Raw genomic sequence first — 21498 nt, forward strand, 5'->3', positions numbered from 1 at the left:
TGAGGTACACCTTAGATGAATACAAAGAACAATATTACAACCTGATAGCTCCTCATGCCCTTTCCCTCCAATGCCACTCTGAAAGGTAACCAACATTACGATCTACCATCAAAAATTAGTTTTCCCTGTTAACTGATCTTCATATAAACATAATCATAGAATATGTAGGTCTCTTTTGCATCTGAATGCTTTCACTGATCATAATCTACCACCACTTTTAAAATGAAGGTATCCCAGCCAAGTGCAAGGGCACATGCCTGTAATCCCAGCAACTTGAGAGACCAAGGCAGGAAAATCACAAGTTCAAGGCCAGCCTGTCTCAAAACAAAAAATAAAAAGGACTGGGAATGTAGCTCAGTAGTAGAGCACCACTGGGTTCAACCCCTAGTACTACAAAAAAATTAAAAAGTAAAATCATTCCTCAGAGTTGCTTCCCCAGGCTTATGCTCACTCTACCTTGCAATTTAATTCAATCCTAAAGCTTCAAATTACTACCTGAATATAGACATCCCCCAGCTCTTCAGGTATATCTAGATGTCCTTCAGATACCTGAAACTTAAAACATTCAAATTCTAACTCAACATCTCTCCCTCGTACCTTAAAGCCAATTACTGTTCCTGTATTCTATGAATTGATTAATGGAATTTCAGCCACACACACTAGAAACCACCAAATTATCCTGACGGACAAAACCCGATCAGAGTTGTTCACACTGTATCTCTGGTTCTCAACATGGAAGACATACTCAAATCAGTTCTGGAATAAATTTTTTAATCCTAAACTATTTATACACACACACACATACACAAAGTAATCCACTAAGACCTATGTCCATGGTGCTTCATCTGCATTGACCTCATGCAGACATTCCTCATGGAACTCCTAGATAGCCCCAGTGTCCTCCCAAGGTTGTCCTATCTCATTCTCTCCTATTCATGGTTTTTCTTTCTAATCTCCCAGATCATCTCTGACATACACTCAACAGCAGCAGAAGTGATTATTTCCCAACAATTGCACAGTACATACCTCAAAAGTAGCACACTGTGTAGCCATTCTTCCTTCTCCCTACTATGCTGAACTCCTTGAGGCAAGGGCAGCATACCTTCTTTTCACTGGATCTCCAGCTCCTAATAGAAAACTTTGGCACAAAGGAATCCAATAGACATAATTTAAAGGCCCTGCTAAGGCAGCCTCCACCTCTCTAGTAACTTCCTCTCCAAACCATCTTCCAAGTGGCTGCCAATGAACACCTTAGAACACAAATCTAATCATGTCACTCCCCACTTTACTGCCTATGAATTCCTTACTTAGCATGTGAGGCCTTTTATCATGTGACCCTCAACCTCCCTTAGTCTCAGGTGATGACATTAAAAATGGAAAGAGCTAACACTTTACCACTACAAGCTACTCACCATTCCTTATCCACTTCATGCCCTTTCTTTCATATTTTAGTGCCTGACATGCCTACTTCATGCATGCTAGTGGCCCATTTACTCAGGGAATCCTTCCAAGGAAACAATCCAGGGCATTTCCACTTACATGGGGTTTATTTGTCTACCTTCTGGGTTACCTTGGCACTATGTAAATATCCATTTAGGTATCTCAGGTTTATTATAATTGTTTATGTAAATCTTTTCACCACTAGGTAGAAAAGCATCAACATTCAAAAGACATACATCCTGAGAACATTATGAATTAAATGCTCTTTAGACCTCTTCACTTCTGCTCCATAGTCAGCACTAGCATTTATTTTGTATATGAAAAAAATGGCTCTTATAAGAAAATTAAGTTAGTCAATAATATTTACATCACCTTCCAGAAAGTTACCACACATACAGTAACCAGTATACAGCTCACAAAGCTTCAGTGAGATTTGGAAGCCATGTGGTGAGTGTCATCATTTACCAGCTAAACCAATGGCTGCAGTCAGCTCAACCTGTGTTACCATTTCAAACTCGTATCTCAGCAAATTTGTCTTCCAGGTTAAATCTGTAAACAGCAAGAGCAGGAGACATTGTGCTCTATATGTGTAATAAGAATTGTAATGTATTTTGCTGTCATATATAAATAAAAATAATAATAAATTTAAAAAAAAAAAAAGAAACAGAAGAAGAGTTCAGAAAAAAAAAAAGAGCAGGAGACAAACCTTTACTCACTATGACACCAACTCCTAATTCTGTAGTACTTGTACTCAAGGTTTACTGAATTAATTAATGATATCCCCTGCACATCTTTTGCTTCCTACTATAATAATTAAACTGACTCACAATCCTTCCATTACCCAAACCACAAACTTTCATCTTTGAGCTTCTATCACCAAAACAGCCAATTACTACCAAGTATCAGGATAGTATCAGTCTCCTTTTCTCCCTCCCAGTGCTCTCAGGCCTTCAGAGTCTCCCCTGAACCACATAAATTTCCCTTCTCCAATTGAAAATCTCTCCCACTCCCAATTGATTCAGCACAAGCACTTCTGAAACTGTATAGTGCTGAGTGAAACACCTAGGGATCTTGTTAAAACTGACATTCAAGTAAGTCTTAGGTGGGACCTGAGATTCTGCATTTCTAAGAGGCTCCCAAGAGAAGCCAAGGATGCAAGTCCATACATCACTTATCAAGGAGCAAGGCTCACACAATGCTGTCCTGGAATAAAAGTGCCTAGCAAGCAGCAACAACCAAGGCCAGATAACCATCACCAGGAACTTACTAAGCACAGGTTTCCATGCTAGGAAAGAAAAGATGCCTTCTGGTCCCTTCTGGTGCTAAAATTCTAAGCCCTCTCTGTGATACCCATAGGTTATCACCCATTTCACACCAAAGGGATGTAGCTCAGTGGTGGAGCGCTTGACTAGCATGTGTGAGGCCCTAGGTTCAATTTCCAGCATGTGTGTGTGCGCGCGCGTGCGCACGCACACACACACACACACACACACCACGAACTCCTGGGAAAGCTATACTCCAGCACAATATTCTTCAACTACTGGCATTCATCAGATTCTGACTTAGTAACTATCTACAGATAATTCTAGTTTAGTCTATTCCAATTATATAAGCATTTCTAACAGATAATGGAGGCATATCTGAGATAGAAGTATAAATGTGCTTATAAATGTAATTTAAATGACCACTACTATTACCCTTTATTCATCAGTGTTATCTAGATGTGGGTGCCAGCCAGGTTAATGGGTCTGTTTCTTAGAAACAAGATGACTGACAACCATTTTGTTCTGTGTTTTAATTGGAGAAAAGGTATTATACACGTCAACAGAAGAAGCAATGACAACTCCCAATTCTCCGTTAGCAACTATAAGCTGATTCAAGATCTAAAACAAGCATTCTGACTACACTAACTACAAGACAATCCCTACTCTCAGAAATGGTCTTTTGTGTAGTATCTTTAGAATGACCTTATCCACTTCAGCAGTTCCAAGATACATGTTTACAGAATGTTTGTCATCATGTCTTTAGACTTTTAGTAAACACTAAGTCCATCCTGGTTACAGAACAAGGTATGATCTTCTGCTTAGTAGTCACAAGGGCCAGTAACTATTTTCCTTAAGATTACATTGCTGCTAACACTTGGGTGAATATACCCCATGAAAATCAGCTTGTCAGATACTGATATTGCTCTAATGAGTTAACTGAAGTTTCTGTAAAAATATACACAGAGGGCAAAAAGGTACTAAGGATGGTGGAAAATACACACTGGCAGGTAATTAGCCTGAATGTTGATTAGTTTAAATTAGAAATATGACTTCTTTCATTCAGAGAGGACCTGATTATTTTGTTATTTGCCATAATTTAAAAACTAAGATAAAAAGCTAAATGAAGCTCTTTTCCAGGGTTGTCATGCATGTTATTACATAAGCCAATATTTCACAGAGCCATTTGCCATCTACCTTAGACAAAAATAATTCATAATAACTCATTAGTAAAGACGTAACTTGCTATGTGTGTAGCACAGGTTTTATAGCCATGGATAAAGGAGCTAATAAATTGTTTTCTGCTTACACAAACACTTAAAGAGTTGTTTTTCTTCCTAGACAACACAAGAGATTAAAAAAAAACAAAAAACCTACATTCATGATGGTTCAAAATCTAGACAGATGTTCAGGATTTTTTTAAAAATACCCCCAGGTCATCACCAAAATTCATCATCTTTCAAATTTTACATCAATATGGTCTATATATGACACTAAACTAAAGAACCTGCCTTCAGTAGGGCGCAGTGGCACATGCCTCTAAGCCCAGCAGTTGAAGAGGCTGAGGTAGGAGGATCACAAGTTCAAAACCCAGCCTCAGCAAAAGGGAGGTGCTAAGCAATTCAGTGAGACCCTGTCTCTAAATGCAATACAAAATACGGCTGGGGATATGGCTCAGTGGTTGAGTGCTCCTGAGTTCAATCTCTGGTACTCATCCCCACAAAAAAAGAACCTGCCTTCAGAAGATAAACACAGTATTTCCCATAAATCCACAGAAAAACAAATGCCACAGGCTTTATTTAAAAAGGAAACAAGTGAATGTCTTTCAGTATACTACAGGCCCACTTTCAGGCTTCAGTGCAACTTCAACATGTGTATGTGTGCATTTTCTTTACAAAAAAGCAAAATAAATACTTAACCCAGAACTCAGATACTCACAAACTATGATACCAAATGGAGCCCAAAATGATTCAAAAGCAGATAAAAAGAACTAGATACCTAAGTGTACTTTGTAAATTTCAAAAATTAAACTAGAATGGAGTAGCCTAAACTCAGTCTGACTGGACCTTGAACCAAAACTCCAGTTTCTCCAAAAACAATTTAGGATCCCAGAATTAAGGCAACAGTCCATCTGGGGATGCACCCAATGGAGTTTGCAATCTCTCTCCTTTTCTGCCATTACAGGAACCTGTGAATACTGCACCTCCATTAGAATATTTTTACACTTTCCTGTAAATGTTAGCTTGTTTGTTTCCAAAAATAAGCCCTCAAATCTACAAATACTTCAAAGGAGTCTAGACCATTCATAGTAGTTACCTTTGAATCAAAAGCACAGTTGACACAGTAGATACGGATAGGAATGAATGAATGAATGAATGACCAGTCTTCCACATTACTGAGCATCAGTACTCAACCAAAGCGTATCCTATCTTCCTTAAGGAGCCCTAATTAACTCTAATTACATCTGTGGCCATTTACTACTGCTAAAAATAATAAAACCATATTAAATTTATGTAACATCTCAGAGTTTACAAAGCACTTTCACATATATCATCAAATCTGAACCTCAAAGTTCTTTCAGATAGTCTTTTTTAAATCATGTTTTTTCTCTAATAAATGGGCTGAGGGAGGTTAAGGGTTTTATATAGGTCTCACATCAAGTAAAGAAACCCATAGGCAAACATAGATCTCCAGTTTCTTGATTAGTGCTTTTTACTCTAAGAAAAAGTGACACCATTCATCCCAAAGTGACCAGGACTTGGTCTATAACTGTTACTGTGGTCCTAGGTACCTTCACTCCGCTATCTCATTTGATCCTCTCAACACGCTGTGCAGCAGGAAGGAATTACGTCTGTCTATAAAATCAAGTCAGAATCCTAATAAATTCAAAGTCTATACTTCCCAAATGGTGATGGGACCACAGAAGTGTATTTGGGGTAAATTTTCTATATTATGCAAATCAGAGGAGGACACTCATCAGTTAACTCTGGCATCAGATAACTGACTTAAATTCTGCTTCCACCTTGCTCACTGTACAAATCCAGACAAGTTACCAAAATGCTTGGACACTGGGGAGATAAGATCTATTTCATAAGATTGTACTGGGGATTAAATTAGTCAATATTTATAAAGCACTTAAGTGTTTAGCACATAGGGTTCATAAATAACAAAATACTACACAATTTCTTAAATATTATATAGCAGGATACAACTATGCAGTTTAATTCTTTTGCACTTGTTGAAATTAGGAGAAAAAAAAAAACATGGCCTCTGGTTAGTCACTGTGGAAGAAAGAAGTGTTACAAACACCTAAATAAGTTTAGCAACCATAGTTTTATTTCATTTAGTATCTTTCAGGAATGGGTCAAGAGATTTTCCCTTTAAGTATTAATATATTAAATCTAAATTCTAATCAAAGATGATTTGGAACCTCAGCAATACAACTAAAAGCCCGGTTTGCCACCAAATTGAATCTTACAAGCCACAAAATCCATAATACAATTTGTGTCTTGGTCACTTTATAACCAAGATTCGGTCACTAAACCACAAAAAGCTGCTTTATCAAAGGTGGCAGAAATTGCAATTTCAATTTTCTATATCTGATATCCCCTAAATTGACTTTACCCTTTACTCACCTGCACTAAAAACGACTTCATCTTCACTGGGAGTTTATGTCTTAACAGCACCATAGGTAATATTAGAACAGTGGTCCCAGGGAGGTGGGGGTGTAGTTCAGTGGTAGAACACTTGCCTAGTATGTAGGAGGCCCTGGGTTCAATCCCAGGACCTGGAGTGGGGGTGGGGGGAGAGACAGTAGTCCCAGTATCACAATGTTCTACTGGCTCAAATCAGTTAGTTCAAATTATATTCTTGTAATCAAGAATTATCAGTAAAGCTCAGTGGTACACACCTATAATCCTAGTTACTTGGAAGGCTGAGACAAAAGGATAGGAACTTCAAGGCCAGTCTGGACAATTCAGCCATGACCTTGTCTACAAACAATACTTAAAAAAGGCTAGGATATAGTTAAGTTGTAGAGTGCTTGCCTAGCATGCTTAAGGCCCTGTGTTCCATCCCCCAAACTACCAAAAAAAAAAAAAAATCATCATTTCATGATTTACTGAACCTCCTTTCCCAGATCAACCAAAGAAAGCCTCAATGCACCACTAGTAAAGTCTGCAGATTTCAATGGGTATGTCACCCAACTTTTCTTCTTCTCAATTGAAAAGATAAACAATATATGTTTATCTTTAAGTTTATAGTGGCATTCAGGGCAGTCCCAGAATTTCTCTAGAAGGGGAAAAAAAGGAAGTTCTTCAGTATAAATAAGCAGCTAAGATTGCTGCCTAATGAAAAATTAATTATTTAGAGTTCAAAATTTGGAAAATGGGAATCATGCTTTTTAAAAATATACTTCTAGAGCGGGGGTTGTGGCTCAGTGGTAGACCACTTGCCTAGCATGCACGAGGCACTATGTTCAATCCTCAGCACCACATAAAAATAAATATATTGTATCCATATTTTAAAAATCTTTAAAAAAATTAAATAAATAAAGGTATGTGTCCATCTACGATTAAAAAAAAATACACTTGTAACTGCAAGTTCAAAGCCAACCTCAGCAACTTAGTGAGACCCTGTCTCAAAACTTAAAAAAAATAATAAAAAGGGCTGGGGATGTGGCTCAGTGGTTAAGAGCCCCTGGGTACCACCCTCCCCCCACTGCCAAAAAAAACACTTCTAATATGTGAAGTAAGAAAAGGAGAGAAGTGATGGGAGGGGAGGGGAAGAGATAGGGGAAAAGAAAGGACAGCAAAATAAAACAGACATTATTATTGCTGTGTGTATATACATGACTGCATGACCAATGTGATTCTGCAACCTGTATACTCAGAAAAATGAGAAATTATATCCCATCTGATTCAAATGTATCATATGTCAAGGTCATTGTACTGTCATGTGTAACTAATTAAAACGAATTAAAAAATTTAAAAAAAAGGAAAGAAAATTTTATCTAAGCAGTAGTTTATATATATTCCAGCTGCATCTTAGTCACTTTGAAATGATAAAGAATCCACAAGAAAAGAGCATCATAATAAATTCATGAGTTGCCAGCCCAAAAGTCATGGCAACTCTGGAAAAATTATGTCATAGGAAATTGGAGAGTAAAAAGAAATACAGAGTTGGGTGTAGTGATCTACACCCATAATCCCAACTACTCAGAAAGCTGGGGCAGAAGCACTGCCAAGTTCAAGGCCAGCCTGGGCAATTTAGTAAGACACTTTATCAAAACAAAATTTTAAATAAAAGACTGGGGATGTAACTCAGCAAGGCTCTGGGTTCAATCTTTTGTATTATAAAAAAGAAAAATGTAGTAGTAAATCAGCTAAGGGTCTTCCCTCTCATTTTTCCTCAACAAATGCAAAAGAGCTACTAAACCTATACTATTTTCATATCATAGTAATCATATTATATTAAACAACAGAATTTTATTCTCTATCAGTTAAAAATATATATAGAAATTCTGAGGAAAAGTAGCATTTTAAATCAGTGGAAAAAGAACACAATTACCCAATAAAAAAATGTCAGGACAATTTAATTTACTACTTCCCATCTTACTCAAAACAGACTAAAATTTAAAGCATATAAGATAAACCTACAAAATACCCCAATAAAATACTGTATAATTTATTTAAATCTTGAGGAAAAGAAGGCCTTAGTAAAGAGACTCTGAAAACCTAAAGGCAAAGTCTGATGTAAAAATGAACACATAAAGAAAACATTAAGGACTTAGAAAACCAAACTAATTTCCCTAATGTGCCTCTAAAGAGATCTATAAATCAGGGAGAAAAAAGAAAAAAAAAAATGGTGGGCAAGGGGTATGTGAACAGGCCATTCTCAGTATGTTAAATTACCAATAAATGCATGAGAAAAAGTTGAACAAAATTAAGAAACACAAATTTTTTGAGAGATTTTTTTTTCCCCAAGACCATTTCATTTATGCTACCAGTACTCTTCATCCATAAATACAACTACCACCTCCTGTTACTGCCTACCTCAACCCCCAGTGGAGAACATGTGTGAACATGCAAGTGTGTGTGCAAGGAAGTGAATGAGTCTGCCTATTATAGCAGTGCTTATGCAGGAGAGTTCCCTACTAACTTAAATGTCAGCTGTACACCAGGCACACCACCTCAGAGAGATAATCAAGATAAATTTCTCCTATGCTTCAGCATCTGGAGTACATATTTTTCTATGCCAGATGCAATGTAATTTTACCCTTTTGTACTTCTGCACTTTAAAAGTTCCTTTCCTCAAATTAAAAATGAACAATAATCTCTGGGGAATTAGTTGACTAAGTAAGTTAATAGGCTAAAACTTTTGCTTAAGGTACATAATTAAATTAAAATGGAAATAAATAGATGTTACAGGAAATTTAAGTATCTAGAAACTTGTTCCCAAGATTCACAAACTGTCTTTCTGCTTACAGGAGCAGGACATTTCTTTTTATCTCGCTCTAAAAAGAGAATTCAAAGCAATGACAGATTTCATAATACAGACTTACAAAATCAGCACACAACAAAAGCCAAAAGAATACTGAACTGAGTTGTTTCGATTTTTTGTCACATGAAGGCAGTACTGTATATGTATAAATACTAGAATAATATGCTACATACAATTAGTTGTGAGATGACATCTCTTTAAAAAATATAATGTGTCTTTTTAATGCATGTATGTTTGGGATGGGAATTTGTTCTCAAAATCTATTCTTAAATTTTTCCCTCAATTTTTTAAAATTTAATGATTCCTCTTTCCAATATTTCCATTCTTCTAACAATTTCAACTTCAAAGTACTGGATGAATCAACATTGATTTTCTAGCACAGTATCTCTTCTTGGCCAACCATGTCTTAAAAGTTTTATCATAAATCGCCCAAAGGGTAACATCACTGATGAAATCTAGTTTTCCTCTGTGCAATAAAAGTATCCAGATGTTCCATTAGAAGCTGTCCCCTTAAAATCTGTCAAAGTAATACAAAATCTCTCACTGATTAGAAAGAAAAAAACTAGAAAACCTTGAAGTAATAAAGAAACCACCAAACTAAATAAATGCACAGAGCACAAGATTTTTCTAATTTTCATTTTGAATAATAAATATTTAAAACAATAAGTTTTCTAGTTCACAATGTGGAAAAAAGAACACTAGACAGACTGAAAATCCGTATTCTTAATTCTGAGACTGATATGATGAATGATTCTGGACCACACTTAACCTCTACAGGTTTCTTCATCTATTAAAAAAAAAAAAAAAAAAAGATATTGGACTAACTTGACTCTGTGGAATTCTGTAATCTAATGAAAACAGTGCAAAAATTTCATTTTCTTTAAGTGTTTTATTCCCTACTGATTCCAGGCAGAGCAAGAGGACCACTGCTTACCATGAATTAAAGCTAATTAAACCAGGAAATTCCACACATTTGGATCTCTCTAAAACAGTTGCTACAGTAAACTTTGTGCCCTGGATAAAAAAGATACCTTACTTTATAAGTCAATTTTAAGGATTTTATCTGAATTTAAAGAGAGTTTTTTTTTTTGGTAGTACTGGGATTGAACCTAGGGCCTTGCAAACACTACTAGGTAAGACTCTGCCACTGAGCTACATCCACAGCCCCATTTGTATTTCTTTAAATTCATTTCTAGCATGTTGAATTGTACTTTGGGGAGTAAGGCTGACAAGGATAGGGTGGACCAAACATTATTCCCTCTTTAGTCCCAATCTCTATTAATAAGGAGGCATCCTTGGGTTGTGAATCTCAGGCTGTCTTGTATTAGGTCTGAACCTGTTCCCTTCCCATAAAATAAAGACAGGAGAGGGACAAGTTCAGGTCTTACAGAATTTAAAATAGACTTTCAAAACCCTTCTAAACAATAGGCTCTCTAAATGTAGCCTCACAATGTTGAGAGTTGGAAGAGATTATCGATTGGTTCTAATCAAATCCCATTATTTTTACAGATGAGGAAACAAAAGCCCGGGACAGGTTAAAAAGAATGTCCAAGGGGCTGGGGGTGTGGCTCTGTGGTAGAACGCTTACAAAAGCGTGAGACACTGGGTTCAATCCCAGCACCACATAAAAATAAACAAATAAAATAAAAGTATTGTATCCATCTACAACTAAGCATGCATATATATAGCATGTCCAAAGTCATCTCCCAATTCTCCAACCTGTTTTTGAGGAGTCTGGGGGAGTTTCTTTGTTTGGGTTTGATATGGAGAATTGAATGAAGGGGTGTTTAACTACTAAGCCACATCCCCAGCCCTTTTGTTTTTATTTTTAAGACAGGGTCTCACTAAGCTACTTAGGGCCTCACTAAGTTGCTGAGGCTGATATTGAACTTGTGACTGTCTCCTGCTTCATCCTCACAAGTGGCTGAGATTACAGGCATGTGCCATAGCACTGGGCTTCCAATTAGTTTTTTAAAAAATACAGTACATTTTCTTTCAATCAGACTGTGAGATAAAAGAGTACAAATTTCCCCCCAAAGTTTTGTTTTTTAAAACAATAGAGTTACTTTCACTCAAAACACACACACACACACACAGAGCATCAGCCAAACTCAAGACCCACAAGATATAGCTTCAACATTAAGGTACCAACCTGACAAGCTCTCAAAGCACATGGATGGTAATAAAGAAAGAATTCCTTAGGAATACATTTCTCATAATCTAGTAAAGGTCAAAAACTGGTTCTGTGTATAAAATTTCAATCTTAGGACCATGTTTCAGGAATGAATTAAATGTAAAATACAGATAATTATTAATATTCATTGAAAATGAGTACAAATCATACTTTTTTTTGCTATAATCTAAAAACATGCCTGGTATTTGAAAAGAAAGCCCAAATGTTCAAACATATTATTAACTGAGGCAGGTATATGAAAAGATTCATTCTCCAACAGCTCTTCATCAGATATATGAGTCATAAGAAATGATAGCAACAAATACAAATCCCTTCCTGCTTGAAAAGAATGCAGAAAAGAACTAAAGAAAAATATAATTCAAATTATCTCAAACTTCAGATTTCTAAATAGATTTGACTCATATTAAAATGGTCCAAGGGGCTGGGGATGTGGCTCAGGGGTAGAGCGCTTGCCTAGCACACGTGAGGCACTGGGTTCAAACCTCAGCACCACATAAAAATGAAATAAAGATATTATGTCCACCTACAACTAAAAAATAAATATTAAAAAGAGATGGTCCAAAACTAAATTATTTCAAATTTTATTCAATCTTCAGCTGAATGCTTTCACAAAACCAGAAATGAGACTAATTTACTCTTAGGCAAGCTTCACTTGGGAAAGTATATGCCAAAAATTCTCAATATTTCTTGTTTGTTTTTATTTACTATTTGCAAACTCATATGTACAACATACAAATAAAACATTTCACCCAGTTTCCAACATAACATCTAGATTACACATGCAGAGTCCACTAGATTGATACTTCAACAAGACACTTGATTCTATCATTAAGTGTATTTTATAACATATAAAAACAATCTCAAACATAAAAATACAATAGGGGGAAAATAATTATAGCACGAATGTGGCATTATGGGATGGTTATGCTTTGTTTCATTTAACGTACTGAAAGGTACACCAGGCCAACTCATGATACAACAAAACCATTCCGCCTCTAAAATTAAAGTATAATAATACTTCACTAATCAGTAACTGTTGTTATCTTTGATTAAAAGGAACAATATCAGGGCTGGGGTTGTGGCTCAGCAGTAGTGTGCTTTGCCTAGCACGTGTGAGGCCCTGGGTTCAGTCCTCAGCACCACATAAAAATAAATAAATTAAATAAAGGTATTGTGTCCAACTACAACTGAAAAATAAATATTATTTTTAAAAAAGAACAATATCATACAACTTGAAAGAACTGTTATTTCACAGTTAACCAAATACCCTAATGTTCTTAACCAAAATATCATTAAAGACAATTCTTTCCAGATCCTTGAGTTTCAATTTAAAGAAATTTTCTAAATCCTAGAAGTTAAGTTTCACACAAATTCAAACATAGTAAGTCATACAGCCTATGTTATAAATACTTATTATGTCTAAAGATTCCACATGGCCAACTCTTTTTTTAATTATACAATCATTTAGAAGACCAAAGGTAAGTATAAAAAAAGTGTTTGTCCTAGAAGCACAGTGACATTAGGCCAAGATTCAAAACCCCTCATTACCCCTACTCCATCAGATGCATGTGATTAAAGGGGTGGAGTGGGTTTTAGAAGGTGGGATTTTAAAGGGGAAAAAAAAAAGGCTTTATTTTCTCAGTCTGTTTCAGACATTTTGATAACATCTCTTTCTCCTTTTCAAAATGTCAGGTGTCTTTAAAGGAATAGTCTTTCTATTGAATAGGCTGCAGGATCTCTCAACTTTCACAGTACAATTAAACTCCTCTCCTGTCCAACAGACTGAACCATGTTAAACCCTGGCACACAACAAAATCATTAAATCTAAGATGCCTCATTTGACAGATGTCTCATTAAATTCATCTCAAAGTTGAGGTAAGAGATGCCTTTGAAAGGGGAGGGGGGGCTATTAACTCTAAAAAAAACTTTAAGAACTGCTCTCTCAAAGTCCAGAGTTCATTGGTGTGAAATAGAAGATATTAATAGAATGTGGCACATCTAAAATCTTCTGCCATAGGAGAAACACTTCTGTGTATATATGTTTAACACAACCCTGGGGACCAAATAGGATGCCAGACTGAAGAATCATACACTACCAGCTGCTTGAACAAAATTCCACAAATTCAACAAATGTTTAAAAAAAATGCCAAGTAATCACCATGAGCCTGGATCATATACAATGTTAATAAATCAAAAGGTAAATTCAGACTTCTGAAAATAAGAAACAAACACATATTCAACAAAACTCTGGAAAACCAATCACTGAAGGTTGCGGACCTGACAGTCTTATTCTTTTTTGTGTGCTGGGAATACAACTCAGGACTTCACACATGCTAAGTATGTGCTCTCCCACTGAGCTACATCCTAAGCCCCAAAGTGACAATCTTAGAGCAAGAAAAAAATACAACCCTCAACACTAAAATTTTATAAAAAACTCATTTACGCCTCTCTCCTCTCACACTCATTTACACCTATTCTCCTCACTCTATGGTAATTTTAACAAGTACAAAAGACATACCATATTTTAGGAATAACTATGAAGAAATTCAGGAAGAGCTAACTATATAATATTAATTATAAAAATGGTATAAGAGCACAGCAATACCAATAAAGCACTATTCATGACTAAAGTACAGATAATTCTATTTTAAAATAAAAGGCAGTTAAAATTTTAAATGATGGACTATTTTCAGTACTTTAAAATCTGTTTTAAAGGAACTAAATTAATCACAATCCCCTCTCAAAAGTTATCCTCTCTTTAGGTAAAGTGCTAATTCCCTACTTCCTAATGGAGATTTACAATATTAACAAATTAGACATGTTTGAATAAGAGAATCAAGAATCATCATGTAAACTTTATATCATTTTGACTTAAATGTAAGTATCACTATTTGCAAACAGAATGTTGAGAATACTTTAGTACTTTCTGTATTGTCTACTTTATTTGCCAGTCTTGGTTCTTCATGTTTTTAAAGGCAGAGTGACAAAAATAGAATTGTCCACATTTTACAATGAATATCATTCAGGACTAGAGAATTATATCACTTCATTACCAGCAAACACAGCATAGTTTCTAGATGCTTTTAACCAAGTGAAAAAATTCAAGTGCAAATGAAATTCCACTTCGATTCATGGAAAGTGATATGAATTGCAAAATAGAGTATCCTAGCTCTCTCTATTCTCAGCTCTGCCAAGGATTGAAAATCTACAAGCAAGAGTCAAATTTTATCTCTGTGCATCAGTTTCTCCATCTCAAGAGAGGACTGACACCAACTCCTCCCTAATAATGTTTTTAAAAGGGAAAATGAGATAATTTATGTGAAAGTCCTTTAAGATTTTTGAAGATAATAAAATCCAACGTATTACAGCTAGTCTCAAACCAGTTACCAAGAAAAAGAGCATGTACTTTATATCAAAAACAACAAATGAAGTATAAATTTTAAAATACATTAAAAAAAAAAAAACCTTTTGCACTTAAAAGCACTGTTCAAGCACATACTGGTGTCACATGTTCAAACCACGATATTCAATACTGCTGTAATTATAGTAATAAGAACCTCCTTGTCAATATTACAGCCTCATGCTGAACTACACCTTCTTGGTTTCCATGTAGGAACCATGTTAAGGACTCCCTCACCCAGAGAGAAAAAAGAGAAGAAATATGAGAGGGTAAGGAGATTGTCTTTCAAACAATCTCAAAGAATCACACACAAAAATATCTTTTTCACTAAGTACAATTTGTGTGCTCTTCTTTCTGTCAACATCCTTTCTTATTATTAAATTTGAAATGAAATAGCTATATTACTAGATCTAAAAGGTGGTAGAAAAAGAGTAAAAAAATATAATTTCATACACCCTTGCTCAATGACACAGACTCCACAGGGAGTCTAAAACACATTCTTGCTTAGGAGTCCATAACTTATGTCAGACAACCTAAGTTTTTAACTGTTTTAATCTAAAATTACTCTTTCAAGTAAAATTTATCTGATTTTAAAAGGAGATTAAATTTGAGCATAATTAGCATATGAAAGTAAACTCAGATAAAGCTATTCAAATTTGCTCATATTTGAAACAGATAAGAGAATGGCTATGTTATTGGCTCAATAACAATCTTCAAAATAACTTTTCATTATCAACTCTGTAATTAGATGGTACCTTTTATCTACCTTCAGCTTCATTAAAGACTTTCATTTTACTCTACCCAAATACATATTTAAGTAGTCAAAGCAACCATAAATGTCTTTCAAAATCTTTAAAAGAACAATCTGAATTGGGTTATAAATATTAAAATTTAAATGAAAGGTGACCCTCAGGAGAAACAAAGTTTTCTTCTAGACAAGAGCTTCTTAAAATAACAGATTGGATAAACCAGATAGAGAGTAAACAATAAATTCAATTTACATATAAGAATATAGATTCAGGGGCTGGGGCTGCAGCTCAGTGGCAAAGCACCTACCTAGCATGTATGAGGCACTGGGTTCATTCTTAGCACCACATAAAAATAAACAAATAAAATAAAGGCATTCTGTCCATCTACAAGTACAAAAAAAAATTTTTTTAAAGAATATATTTAAAAGGCCTCAAGGCAACTTCCTAGCTAGTCTGAACTCCACCTATGCATAAACAAAAAGACATGCAGTAACTTACGAATAATTATATAAAGAATTATAAAAAACAAATAAGGTACAGAATTTTCCAACACTCTTTTAAAGGATGTCATCTAAAACAAACATTAATTTTCTTTTTTCTAAGAGAAAAAATTAACTACCAAAATGTAACATTCTCTTTCTGCAATGTCCTATATTCTACTGGAGCACAGAGATAATTTCTAGGAAACTCTTCATCTTGGTGCAAACCTTCACTATATGCTAAATCCTGACAATGTTCTGGTAAGAGATCAAGGCCCTTTTGTTTGTCAATAAACTTCCCTGCAAAAGTTCAAGTGAATTCACCATATACTAAGTTTTGTTCTTTAGCAAATGAGTATCAGCACTGAGATGTTTGGTATATTCCCTTAGGTTTAAAATAAGCAATTAGACATCTTTTTAACAATCAGGCATCTTCCTTCTAGAACACCTGTACACTAGTTTCATATTCAAAAGCAGCATACATACTGTGTGTGGAATCCCCACTTTATTAGTTATCATTATGAACACATACAAAGACATATGTGTGTATTCATGCTGTGCATACAGAAATGAAGCAATAAGTTCAGGATAAGGTAGCAATTACAACTTTTCACAAAAATAAAACAAAATTAAAATAACCATGCCAGAAATTTAAGATTTAGCTAGAAAGATTTGTCATTTTTACGTTGAGTTAGGGGGGAAAAAATTGCTTATCATCCACTTAGAATGTTTTAGACACTCAATTGAAAAGAGAATCAAAATTTAAATTTTGTAACTGTGACACCCATAAATTTTCCCATAGACAACACATACAATCATAGTTTCTTCCATATAAAGATGTTCAAACATTGCTTATTTTAAATGCTTTGCTTTATATCTACTTCCCTCAGTATCATTCAATTTTAAGGACATTTATTGTTCTCATGTTAAAATATTGTCCTTTCAAGTGTGATTACTATTTAATGCTTTTGAAAAATAGTATTTTCCAAATTACATGAGCAATAGGAGAAAAAAATATAGTCATTGCTCCCACATAATAAAACCTCCTATTTTCTGGGCCAAAAACTTTAAAAGACATGTCATACTGCAAAAGCTACCAAGATCTGGTTTTCTTAATACAGCAAAGATTCATGAGAAATTCACTTAAGAATTTCAGAAAAACTTCAATGAAACTCACAAGAACATCTCATCAGAGACATGCTTATCAGTCACCCAGACTTCAATGTGGGAGTAAAGATTTCTTCATTCAAACTAGAAAAACTGCCACTAGGACACAAGTTGGACCAAAACACATTAAATTTGAAAAAATAACTACAGATTAACAGAGCTGATTGTATGATTACTTTTCTACCTTCACCTAAAACCTCAAGTTGGCAAAAAAATTAATTCCCCTGATTTAATTCTGCAATGTGAACTTTAAATAAAATTTCTTATGACTAAGAACTCAATTCTTCAAACCAGAGGAGAAAAATGATGCAAACAACTTATAAAAGGCAAATACAATAACCAGGATCTACAGCTCCCTAATTTAATACCAGTCAAGTCTTCAGCCAAAAGAGAAACACTACATTAGTTACTCTTTGTGAAGAATTTGATCTGGTACTGAAAAAAGACTGAGGATTTCAGATCAGATGTGAAGATACAGTAACCATTTCAATTCTTATTGCAAGCCTTATTTCAAGTTCTACTGCAATATATAAAGGCTGGAAGAAACAGACAAAACATTTTTTGATTTTTTTTTTCCAGGAGTCAAACTTGTAATGGAAATTGAAAAAAAAGCTTTAAAAAAAAAAGTGCTGGGAGAAAATATCACTAAAAACGAGGATCACATCTGTCAAGTGGCCAGCAAGGACTCCACAGGGAAATAAGTGTGGCAGAGAGTGACACACAAGGGCATCAGTTGGCAAGGAATGAGCTCACGGGGGCATGGGGCTGTACTTAACAGTCTATGAAAGGTAACAGGCGGACAGTCAAATGTAGGGAGGGTGCTCTGGAGCACTTCTGCTGGCCATTCCCCTCGGTTGGTGTAATGTCCACGTGAGAGTTGCCTGAAACCCAACAAGCCAGAGGCCTGAAGTAAGCACTTCAGTGTTAAACGTGCTGCTGCCTCTTTCAGGAGTCGGTTTCCCGTAAACTTCCCTGGGACTGGGCCACCACCTCCAACTTGCTTTCCAATCTCAGCCCTTGAGATCTACTAAAACTCGCAGACTTAAAGATGGCCCAACTTAGAACTACACAGACTGCGTGAAAGCTATAAAGACACACCAGACAAAGGCGCACCAAGACGCGCGTTTACTCTGGGGCTGGGCAATCTGAATCATTTCTCGTCCCTGCCAGGGTGTGAGCCCACAGGTCCACACACAGGTGATCTCCTTACCTGCATAGAAGCGAATGAGACAGCCAACCTCCGAGTCCATGCCTTCCTCCTGCACCCTCCACAGCTCCCCAAATCCCAGTTGGAAGAGGTAGTCATTTTGAATCTGCAAAGGCTTCTCGTCGGCCTCCAGGCGCCGGGTGGTCTCTCCGTGGAGCTGCACGTACAGGGTGGGCGGCGAAGGCGCCTTCTCGGCGGTCACCCCACTTTTCCTGGGGGTCGCGGGGGGGGCGCTCGGGGCCGCTGCCGCCTCCTCCTGAGACCCCTCGCGGGCCGCCCCTCCCAGGACGTCGACATCCCTCGGGGCTTTCTGCTGCAGCCGCGGCGGGGAGGCTGACGGGGAGGGCTGCCGGGGATGCCCGGGGCGGCCAGGACGGCGAGGCTGGCCAGTGGCCACCGTCGGGGCCGGCGCGGGGTCGGCCTCCAGCTCCTCCGACGACGAGGAGCCGCCGCCACTGCTGTATGGGTCCAGCCGGTCGGNCTCGGTCCTCCCTGCTAGTGTCGGGGAGTCGCTGCGCCGCGGCGGCGGGCTCCATTGCAGTGGGGCTTCGCGTTTCCCCCCCAGCTCCGGAGGCAGCGGACAGAAAGGGAGGAGGTGAGGCGAAGGTGGGAGACGGCGGCGGCGCGCCGACAAGGGAGAAGCCAATGGCGTTCGGCGCCGCCGTTCCAAGGGATTATGTGGCAATTCGGAGCATTCCGTCGGTGTCTCGGTGTTCCATCCCGCGCTCCCGCCTCGCCACCACCGCCCCCCCACACGCGCCCTCCCCGCCCAGGTCGCGGGCTCCCTAGCGCCAGTCCCCCGCCCGCTCCCCCTCGAGTCAGCCGCGGAGCCCGGGTCATTGAATATTAATCAAGCGCTGGGAGCGGGAAGGCTAGAGGCGGGAAGGGCGGGGGCTCCGCGCGGACCTCATGAATATGCATTGCTAGCATGACGGCATTCCTGGGAGCAACAGGGATGGCGGGGAGGCGGGGCTTCAGGGTAAACAAACGTGAGGCGTGCGTGCGAGGGCGGGGCGGAGCTTTCCCGGGAGGTTCCTGGGCAGACTCGGAGCGGACAGCGCTGAGGGGCGCGCGGTGCACCTCGGGAGTTGTGTTCTCACTGGGGTCCTGCATGCGGGAGGGAAACTCGGCGAACTACAAGCCCCAGCGGTCTTTGGGCTCTGCCCCTCCTAGGGGCCCTCAGTCCGCCTTGGCCAGCGGGTACTGTGCCCTCTGCTGTTGCACTCTGTGCCAGGAACGTTCACTTGGATCTTACTCGCTCACTCCTGCTCGCCGGGTGACTTATTTTCCCCGCTCCTTGGGAGCACGGACTTTCAGGGCCCCTAACCGTACGAAAGCCATTGGTCCTCCCCTGGGCGGGTTGTGGGGTATAGATACCCACCCCCTGCCCCTGGGGACCACAGGCCCGCAGGGTGGGCCCAGCCTACTTCAGCACTTTCTCAGTGTCGGGGAAGACAGGGAGGGTCTGGAAATTCTTAGACCGTTATTGAAGATGCTTGGTGGCAGTCGCTCAACCCTGAGCCGTCTTCTCCTTCTCTTTTTAGGGGAAAAATGGCAAAGGAATGTAGTCTCTTTTCCCAAGGATCTCGAAGTTTGGAGTAGCTTAGTGACACAGAAAACAGTAGAAAGTGGAAGGAACGTTGGAACAGAGAAGTAGTTGGATTCGGGATGGGCTGTTCTTGTATGCTTTCTCTTAATGTCTTACCTGTTTGTTTGTTTGTTTCAGCATTCAAGGAGGGAAAATATTATTTTCTACTGCTACAATGTTTAGTTGTGGTCGGGGTGGGGAGTGTTTTTGTTATTGTTTGATCTATTGAAACGATATTGTCGGCTAGATTAGGGCAGTTTGCTATTTAAAATAATTTAGTAAGTCTTTTAAATTGAATTACCACTCTGCCTGAGAATACTGTATAAATCTGGATTTTCATATGTGAGACTTTTCAATAGTTATAACGACCTATACCATACAGGTCCTGCCTTAACTTCAATAAGATTATTAAACTTGAGGTTGAGGAGAGAAAGAGATATCAGCTGGAGCTGTAGCAAGGAAAATTGTATTTAAATTATCCACACAAAGGAATGGAGAAAGCTGCAGGACAAAAAATAAACATTTTTCAATGATTCTTGAAATTCTCAAAAATTATTTCCTATATTTTTCTTTGAAAGTCTTACCCCTTGGCCTCATGAAACTAAATTCTTATTCCATGTAATTTACATCAACAATAACATTTTTTTAAAATTGGAAAGATTACAAGCTCCTACATGACAAATAATGTTAAAGTCAATTATTTTAACATAAAAATTTATTTAATAGAAATATGTTCCCATCACTGTTACAACAATTGAATAATTAAACATTGTTCCTGCCTTCATAGAGTTTATAAATTAAAACAACATTCGATAAATGAGACAGAATACATGGGGGGAAGTACGAAAGGAAGCACTTTGGAAAGAAATAAAACAAGGAAGTTAGAGAACATAGACCTAACTTTGAATGAAATATACTGAGATAAAAGAAAATGAGTACCTGTTGAAGTAAATCTCTAAAGAAAAGAGGTAATGCAGCATAAATTTAAACTGTACTAATTTATATGTAGGCCAGCCCCTAACACTATCAGTTGTAGAAGTGGAAAGAATGTTATTTTAATTTAGGCATCTTTTAATAAGATTAAAAAACGAAGCACATGTTAAACTTCAGTACTAAAATGGAATTTTTACACCTCTTTATATTCAATAGTTCCTTAGTTGATCTCCTACAAAACCATTGTAATATTTTCTGTATATTTGCTATATATATATAAAGAAATGTAGGACTAGGGTTGTAGCTCAGCGGTAGAACGCTTGCCTGGCATGTGTGAGGCCCTGGGTTGAATCCTCAGCACCACATATAAACAAACAAAAAATCAATTGGCAACTAAAAAATATAAAAAGAAGTGTATATTAACTCCCATATGTCTCTTTCTAAAGTTATATTTCTTCACCTAATGTAACAAGCCCTAGATAAGTTTCTTCTAATCAAAAATTCAGTCACCATTGGCCCAATGTCCATTAGCATCCTCTCTAAGAAATTATAGTTGGTTATTTAATCTACTTCTGATT

The 21498-nt window shown here is 37.5% G+C and overlaps 1 protein-coding gene across 1 annotated transcript in view; it reads right to left on the reverse strand.

Annotated features, from left to right (window-relative positions):
• The window catches only part of Phlpp1 (PH domain and leucine rich repeat protein phosphatase 1), a gene marked incomplete at its 5' end in the record, with an annotated part of 222766 nt that extends 203523 nt beyond the window's left edge, over positions 1-19243 (reverse strand). The window contains one exon of the mRNA XM_015482324.2: positions 18403-19243. Within this exon, the coding sequence (XP_015337810.2) occupies positions 18403-19243 (841 nt within the window). The remainder of the gene's footprint in view (positions 1-18402) is intronic.
• Between the last annotated feature and the right edge of the window lie 2255 nt (positions 19244-21498).

Source organism: Marmota marmota, unplaced genomic scaffold, assembly GCF_001458135.2.
Source record: "Marmota marmota marmota unplaced genomic scaffold, marMar, whole genome shotgun sequence".
In the NCBI taxonomy this organism is placed as follows: domain Eukaryota; kingdom Metazoa; phylum Chordata; class Mammalia; order Rodentia; family Sciuridae; genus Marmota; species Marmota marmota.